The sequence below is a fragment of the Notothenia coriiceps genome, unplaced genomic scaffold (genome assembly GCF_000735185.1).
Source record: "Notothenia coriiceps isolate Sejong01 unplaced genomic scaffold, NC01 NC01_scaffold00004047, whole genome shotgun sequence".
Lineage (NCBI taxonomy): Eukaryota > Metazoa > Chordata > Actinopteri > Perciformes > Nototheniidae > Notothenia > Notothenia coriiceps.
The window spans coordinates 260,133-268,878 of NW_011336748.1; the positions used below are offsets into that span (position 1 = coordinate 260,133).

An 8,746-nucleotide genomic window follows, 5' to 3' on the forward strand; every position below is an offset into this window, starting at 1 on the left:
TCCATCTGCAAGTTGTGGTATATCACGAAACAGTGTGAAATCAATGGAGCTACTTGTTTTGCTTTGACACTGTACTTCCTTTCAAAACGTTGCGTGCCATTTCTGCCTTCAGGGAGAGCTGATACATGAAGAGAAATGCATTTAGCTCCCACTTACTGAAATAGCTATGCAATAGTAATGAACAGGTGGTACAGCGCTTCTAGGATCAGGGTGGCATTTATTTCCGATTGTGTCAAATTAAATCCCCCCCCCCGAGTATTATAATAAAATTATCAAATTACAACCATGTAGGCTACTCAATAACAACACTTAGAGTGACAATTTTAATCTACATCCCATAGTAGTTGGGTGCAAGTTGAGGAGCAGCAATTATGAAGGAGAGAGTTTAGTTGCATTTTGCCAGCCTGCCATAACTGTGAATGTGAAAGGCTAACATAAACCATCAGCAAAACAATCTTTCTTTCTCATGTTTTGAAATGGAAGAGGTCTATGAGCCTTAACAGTCTTTTAGGATATTAGTGGCAGTGTATGCAAATGGGTTAAACTCCAAACTTCAGAAAAAAAGAAACATGTTTTTGCTCAAATACTGTCTCATCAACACACCCTAATTTAGTAAACCATCAAAATGCATGGACAACAATTACAAAACATATGAGAAATATTTGTCCCTGTCACCACCGACAGGAAATTACATTTCAGTAAAATGATTGAAATTGGTACCTTGACAACAGCTGCATTATAATCCCTTAATACCATAGGAATAAATAAAACCCAGTGTCAAATTAACTAGTCTCCTTTTTTATTTTACATAAGAAGGCAATCTTGTGACCATCAGTATATTTTAGAGGGAATATGTAGCCCAACCCCAGATGATTTTTTTTTGTTATTGTTGTTGTAAATTATACCACAGTAAGCTTGGACATCTATAGTTTCCAAACTGGTCAGCATGGGTTCTCAACTGCCATGATTTATGTTTCATGGCAATGTACACACACACACACACACACACACACACACACACACACACACACACACACACACACACACACACACACACACACACACACACACACACACACGGACAAACAGACAGTAACATGCAAATAAGCAAACGCTCCAACATGTACGCACACGTATATCCATTCAGACACATCTACTCTAAAAGGTGTGTTTGTGTGTATGTGTTTCTTTCATAGGCCTTTCGGTAGTGTTCAACACATAAATCAGTATTTTAGGAAAGCATACATTTAGAGGCCTGTAGTTAGGATCCATCCAGTAGATCAATATCAAACTACTAAGCCTTAAGGCCACCATCTTTTTTTTCTTTTAGAATAACAGAAAAAAACAAAAAAAAGATTTTTTTTTTGGGAAACTTAATGTGCCAGTGTCTATACTCATTACTCTTCATACCTCAAAATAAGAAAAGGAAAATCTAGTGCCATTTTATTTGTCATTCTTTTTTAAAGAAGTTTATCTATTAGTACTTATCCATCGGAGACATGCATTCGCATGTGGTCATTGAAGTGCTCCATTTGGTCGAACTTGGCAGGGCAGACGGAGCACACGTAGGTGGTCCCTTCTTGGCAGCTGGCTTCTGCCGCTACACCCACTCCTGTTCCAACCCCAGCCCCAACTCCAGCACCTGCGCTCACCGGCATGGCGAGGGCCATCACTCCTGCCCCCAGCTCAGGGACCACCAGAGGCATGGGGATGGAGACGGGCCCCTGGGTGCCTACGGCCCCTGACATGATGGCGCTGCCTGTGCTGTGCAGGGCCATGTGGCGCTCCAGCAGGGTCTTGTGTGAGAACTTCTTCTTGCAGATGTAGCACTCATAGGACTTCTCTCCACGGTGTAGCCGCATGTGGACGTTGAGAGAGCTCTTCTGGGTGAAGCGCTTGCTGCAGATGCTGCACTGGTAGGCCCGCACCCCTGTGTGTGTCACCATGTGTTTGATTAAGTAATCCTTCAGGGAGAACGAGCGCCAGCAGATGCTGCACTGATGAGGCTTCTCACCTGGATGTACATGCAAGACAAGGCATTCAGGGGAAAAAGAAGAGACATATTTTGAGGATTAGGTTTACAAAATATGGAACACTTGACGCCTGAAGCCTCCACTGTTACTTTTCCAGTACAGGAACATACCTCAGGCTAGAATTATTTAAACTTGCATTAACATTGTTATGTTGGTGCTTCCACTATGTGTTGTATGCTACAGCTTTGTGAGAAAAGAGTTCCTATAATGAAGCTCTGATGCAGTTATTGGCAACATGTACGCATTTATATTTATGGAAAGTAAAAAATGATGCAATGACTCTACAGACACAGAAAGATAAAGTTAAGAGGATGAATTTGAAAGCACAGAATAATATTCATTCCAATTTGAGAGCAAATTATTTCTCCATCTATCTGGTATTTTTGTCAATTTGTTCAGGCGTAGGCTCATATTTGTGACAGCATTGGCTGTAAAATATTAACATTTGAATAATTAGGTAAACCTAACAGGTAGAGGAAGAGACTGATAAAACTGTGAATAGGCAATTTGTGTCATGCAAGTTAATGAAGTCCTGTTAATCTACTGTTTGCTGCGGCACTGAGTGAATTAATGTACTTGTTTCAATTTAATGAAGCCAATGATTAATACTCTTACTTTTTGTACTTTTTAACTGAAATAAAAACAATTTATGTTGTATTAAATACTCAGTTTATTCTAGGGACAGCCATACAATATTATGGTTAATCATACAGACGTTGTGTTCCTTTTTGAAAAATATTTGTTATAAGATAGAGTAAAGGTAATTATCTTTTGATTACCATGAGACATTCAGATTATTCTCTGCTCTGCACAACTGTGTGAGTCGAACTGGGACATTTTGTTTGAAATAGCCGTCAAAGGCGGCTCTGGACAAGCAATGGTTTCTAATGAATAATAATGGCTTTTTGAGCAGGCAATTTTTCTGAGATATTCTAATTATATGACATCTAATTCTTGCTATGTGGGATGATGATTTCTATAGTTTATGATGGATAAGGCTGTCAGTGCAGGAGTGCACAGTGTAATGATGTGCTGCATGAGCAATCTACTGGCACTGGGAATTAGATCAAAATGTTAACAAAGTCAACAGTTTTTGTACTTTTCCAGTATGGAAACACAGCTAACATACCTACTATACAATGTGTTTTAATAGTATACACTAGGTATTCATTTAGTTTCATCGAGTACAAGCCTCGGTACACACATCATATTTACTGTGTTAAAATGACACAGCCCTATTGCAAAAAACAAATCGAAATCAAATCCTTTTTCTCTAAAATTGTTTTGTATTATGATTAGGAAACATTATATCTTTCACAATCAGAGTATTTGAATCAGTTTTTACCTCTGATATTTCTATTTTTCAAGTATTTCTGCAACGACAACCTTCATTAACAATGGATAACACAAACATTAAATTAAGCCTATTAACATTGAAAAAAGCATTGCTACAAATAAGACTGTTGGACTCACCAGTATGGACAAACATGTGTTTGACGAAGTTCTGTTTGGCAGTAAAGGTTTTACTGCAGAGACTGCATTCATAGGGCCTCTTTTCCCCCGGACCTCCTGCGACCTGTTGCTGCTGACTTGGCGAATGCTGTACCGACATGGGGTGCGGGAATGATGGCATTGCAGGAGGCGGCACGGCCACAAACTGGGATTGCTGCTGGCCGGGAAGGTAAAGGAAAGGCTTGTTGTCTCTCGGCGGCTGTGTAGGAAAGAGTGTGGGCAGGAAGGAGTTTCCAGCGGGGCCCATCACTTGGGAATTGCTGGTCACGGTGAGCGGCATCCTCAGGTTGCTGGTGTGTGATTCTGCCGTGCGCATGTAGTGCGGGGCACCTGTCAGGGGCATGACTGAGTTTGGCAGGGGCTGCATCATGCTACTGTCACTAGTGCTGTGGGATGTGTCCCCGTCCTCCGGGTCTTGCACTTGCTCCGGGGACGAGTCGTTGACCTCTATATGCACCGGACCCCCCTCACCTTGGTGGCCGTCCCCGACCCCTTCTCGGGTGAAGCCCAGGTATGGCTGCTGCTCCATAGCATCTGGCTCAGTGCTGATGGAGGAGCTCACCCCTGAGTCAAAACTTTCAACCTTGGATTCACTCTCCACGCCCTCAGTATGATCAGTGTCGTCGTGGCAGTCCACCAAAGTGTCGTAGCAGCTGTACTCGTCGTCGGCCTCCTGCTTTATGTGTACCCCTCCTGTTTGAATGCGTACCGGTCGGGGCTGCTTGCGGCAGTGGGTGGACTCGGCTGTGGAGATGAAGCGGCCCACCTGCTGAGATCTCTCCTGGATGCGGTTCATCCAGGGCGGGTCTTGAGATTGCTGGTTCTTCTGAGTGCTGAGGGTCGGATCGTAGTTTGTCGACATGGGGTCAATGTACAGGGAGCGCTCGCGTTTGCCGTTCTGCTGAGTGAGGACGGGGTAGGAGTACAGTGATGTGTATGCACGGTCCATGCTTTGTGATGTTGCTTGCATATAACCTGACTCTGCGTCGCTGCTGGGCCCAGAGGTGCCAGACTCTGGCGTGCCACGCGGTGTTTCCTGACCAGAGTCTCCCGGTATGATGGGGAACCCCCCCGGCCCAGCCAGGCCCACATTCTGGGACACGATGCGAGTGCACTCATCGATGACGGTCTTGATCTGTAGGATGCTGGCCGCAGTGAGGATCTGCAGGGCCTCTGACTGAGACACCCGCAGGATCCCACTGTACATAAAGTCAATCAGCTTCTGGACCGACTGCACTGAGACCACCGAAGGGATCTCAATGTCGCTGTACCCCAAGAGCAGCTTGTCCTGAAAGAAGGGGCTTCCAGCAGCCAGCACGCACCGGTGAGCTCGCAGCATACTTCCATGGATCCGAACAGTCACGTCACAGAAGTGCCCACGGTTGCGCTGCTCATTGAGGGTCTCAAGTACAGAATTGCTGAAGTTGTGGAGATTGATGTTATGAATGCGCTCGGTCATCCCCTTGCAACTGATGTCACCTGCAGGCGGGAAGCAACACACCGGACTTAAAAACTCTGACACACACTTAAATCATTATTCACTGCATTACACACACACTGGTATTCCTATCATGAGGTTTTTACAAAAATATTCTTTTGCCTCATGTATTATAACAATATATTTACATATTTGGTTTCAAGTAAGACCAATATATGAGAAATAGAATTGTGTAGTCAAATAAATAAATTCACACTATGTGAGAGAACAGAATGTTCATAAGTTAAAAAAAGGGTTGTAATTTAGAAAACAACCATGAGTACTATAGTACTATTAACTAATTAATTACCAAATATTATTTGTTGATTAAATATATTATGTGTTTTATTGATGTGTATTTTTACAGAGATAACATTAAAAACATGATACAAGTATTATACTTATTTTATTTATTTGAATATTTTTTCCCCCCCCATTTAATAATGTAGGGATCAGAGTCAAATCATTTCAACATGTGAGCTAAATGTGTCTCTTGAATCGTGATTTCAACATTAGCCACTGAAAGGGCGAAAGACAATTAAGATGGTTCCCGTGTAATTATTTCCAGTTTCTCTTTCTGTGTATTCCTGAATTTCCTCCAACCGCCAGTAGGTGGTGCACTGGGCTTAGCTGAGGACAGGCCTCTTTTGTTAGCCATGTGTTCACTGTGATGGCGCTTCCTAACTATCCTAGGAATACAGTAGATGTGACCCGGCTGATCAGAGTGAAAGATAACTCAAGATTTTCCCTCCAGTTAGAAGTGAAAAAATTTGAAAATCTAAATCTAAATTACAGAGGTAGTAAGTGTAGGAATTATGTGAATTGTGGGTTCTATAATTGCTGTAAAATTAATTTATTCTGCATTTAAACATGCTTGACTTTAATTTAATTAAAGCGGTTGACCTTATTTTAATGATTATTAAACACAGCCCTTTTTTCTTGAATGTCCTCATAATGATCTTGGAAACTGTACTTATACATGTTAATGAAACGTTATGGATGCTTTTCACACTATTTCAGTAAGTAACAAATATATTTATGAAAATATATTGATGATGAAATGTCAGGATCTACACATAACTATTGTATAAATGGAATACAAACTTGGACATGAAAGAAGCCTAATCATTTTGAAACTGTTTTATAATGTGTAGAAATCAATTGAATGATGGTATTAACAATAAAACCCTGCTTTAGAGTAACAGATGTGTCCATCCAAATGAAAAGGAGTTTACCTCAAATGAACTGCATAAGCAGTGTTATAGCTTTAGCACAGAGTATTAACGCTTGTTCCCAGCTTAGTTATTTATAACATACATGTAAAGGGGAAAAACAAAAGCTGTAGCCTTCCAGTACTCACAGTTAGATGACGTTTGGTTCCAAAGATGCTTGTGGCTGGTGATGAAGTGCGGGTCGAGCTTCAGTTTGCTGGTGGAGATGGCTGATCAGAGGCCGGGCGCTAGGCAAGGCTGTCAGTCCTCTCCGTCCAAATCATGTGTTTCCCTGCCACAGTGTTTGGAGGGGGGGAGAAAAAAGACAAAGACAAATCTTAATGCCACATACTGCCTCGTCGATATTGCCACTCCCTTAATGAACCGGGAGCCGAAGTAACACAAATATCTTCCACAGACACGCTGCAACAGATGTGTGAAGACTTTTCAAAGCAAGGCGAATGGACGTTCCTGTGAGCACATGGCCGCCAATTACAAATTGAGGTTGCAAATCATTTTGGTATTACAGCCAGTGGGTTTCTCAGCAGTTATCTGAGCCGCCGGGCAACAGAACCACACCCTTCCAAAGAAATAACTATCTAAATTCCAACATTTTGCCAGATTAAATATTTCAGAAAAGGTCTCAGCCACACTCAGAGTGTTTGGGAGTGTGTGTGTGTGTGTGTGTGTGTGTGTGTGTGTGTGTGTGTGTGAGAGTGTGTGTGTGAGAGTGTGTGTTCTTTATCAATTTCAGATCCACATATTACTAAACAAGACAATGTCTAATACAGACGTAGAGCAGACGTTAGAAGTTGTAATAATAGTAGAATATGTCAGATATTAAACACACAAAGGCACTCATTCATAAACACAAGACAGGCATTCAGCAACGTTTAGCATGTGATGAGCTGGTTGTGTATCGTAATATTATGCCAAGGTTTGACCTCAAAAGTAGAAACAAAAATGTTGTAAAACTGACCAAATTAAAGCCACAAACACTGATATAATTTAGGTTCAGGAAAGCTATACAAATTAAATACATTGAACCCATGAAAAATGCCCCTACAATTCTCATTAGTCTCACGCTCATTAAAGTGCCTTCCAATATTTCAACCCCATAGCTTTTAAAGTATGTTGAAATTACTCTGTGTATCAGGAGGTGGGAATATATCACTCATTGGCGTTTGTATCGTAATCACAATTGCGATCTGAACTCTCTTTTTTTTTGGGTGAAAAATGTTACATAGATGTCACGCTGGCTACAACAGGGACATCAAGTGCTCTCTGTGAAATGCCAAAAACAACAGTGTGTTGCTAAATGAACAGAACAGGGCTAGGGATTGACCAGACCTCCATAATGTTGACGCATTATTCTTTTACGAGAGTGCTTTCAAACACACCTCCTGCTTTGAGACACTGGGGTGAAATCTACAAATGCAAAGCATGTGATTTTAGGCAAGTGACCTCTGGGTTTTTCCCACAGAGGTACGAATGTATCAAAATGGTGAAATAATACGAGGATTTTTATCCTTAGTTTTGTGCGGAAGAGCAGAATATTTGAAAGAAAAAAACAAATCTGAGGGGTTAGAGTTTCAAATCTGAAACGGCTGTCCACAGGCCCCACTTTGAGAAGTACTGCGGCCAGAGAGATGTGTTCGTGTTTTCTTGAAATACCCTCGTTAAATCTGATGATTAGATATAGACAAGTAGTAGCGTGTTTAGCAGGGAGATCACTCGATACTGAGTTGGACTATTCTCTGGCACTAACACACACACACAAACACACACACTGGTTAGTGTTTCCGTCTCGGTAAGGACAGGAAATATATTTTACAGTGAAACCCTTAACCCCTAAATCTAAATGTTAACTTTGTTCTAACCTTAGCTCTAAATGGTAACTGTAACCTCTAGCCCTTTTACACAAACTAACCGTTCTAATACCTAACTTAAAAACTCGATCAGCCAAAAGCACAAACCATTCTGTAGGAGTAACCCTTTCCTTAACCCAACCGCTTTCACTGAGATATTTAAAAATGTACTTAGACAACCGTAAAACTCACAACAAATATCAGGTAAGTCCTGCTCTTTAGAGAACAGCACACATACACACGAGCCAAAATGCTTGAATCCATAACGTTCGCAAATATTTGACCTTTAGTATTTTCCAGCAGTGGTTAGCTTGAGATCTAACTGTATTTCTGGTGCCACAGGCCTTTTTTGTTTGTGTTCTCTTGCAATGCAAACATGTATGTTCCCTCTTTGGCTTCCCTGGAACATCCAGACATGTAAATCCACCTGCCTGAGGGGTAAAGTGAGGTGAATGCTGGTAACAAAGGAGTAGGCCAAGGGAAGCAGGCTTCAGTTGCCCAGACTGCCACTCACAACAGTGATTCCATTTTAGCCGTGACACAGTGGGTGAGCAGCAGCCAGCGCCTACCTGCAGTGAATTCTAATCAGCCCAGGGGTCTGTCTCCCTCCCCTCCCTCCCCCCCTTCCTACCGCCCTCCCTCCTG

At 41.9% G+C, this 8,746-nt stretch overlaps 1 protein-coding gene across 1 annotated transcript; it reads right to left on the reverse strand.

Moving 5' to 3' along the window:
* Positions 1-1,430: 1,430 nt before the first annotated feature.
* Positions 1,431-6,660, reverse strand: zbtb20 (zinc finger and BTB domain containing 20). Its single transcript, XM_010766971.1, has 3 exons — positions 6,383-6,660; positions 3,507-5,024; positions 1,431-2,014 (listed from the first exon to the last, which is right to left on the reverse strand). The coding sequence occupies exons 2-3, from the start codon at positions 5,002-5,004 to the stop codon at positions 1,485-1,487; spliced, it is 2,028 nt and encodes a 675-aa protein (XP_010765273.1). The 5' UTR covers positions 5,005-5,024; positions 6,383-6,660; the 3' UTR covers positions 1,431-1,484.
* Between the last annotated feature and the right edge of the window lie 2,086 nt (positions 6,661-8,746).

Bases quoted from the DNA above. Each gene is read 5' to 3' on its own strand.
- zbtb20 (XM_010766971.1), bottom strand. From the start codon at position 5,004: ATGACCGAGCGCATTCATAACATCAATCTCCACAACTTCAGCAATTCT. The intron at 2,015-3,506 runs GTGAGTCCAACA...ATGTACATCCAG, and splicing joins ACACATGTTTGTCCATACTG to GTGAGAAGCCTCATCAGTGC.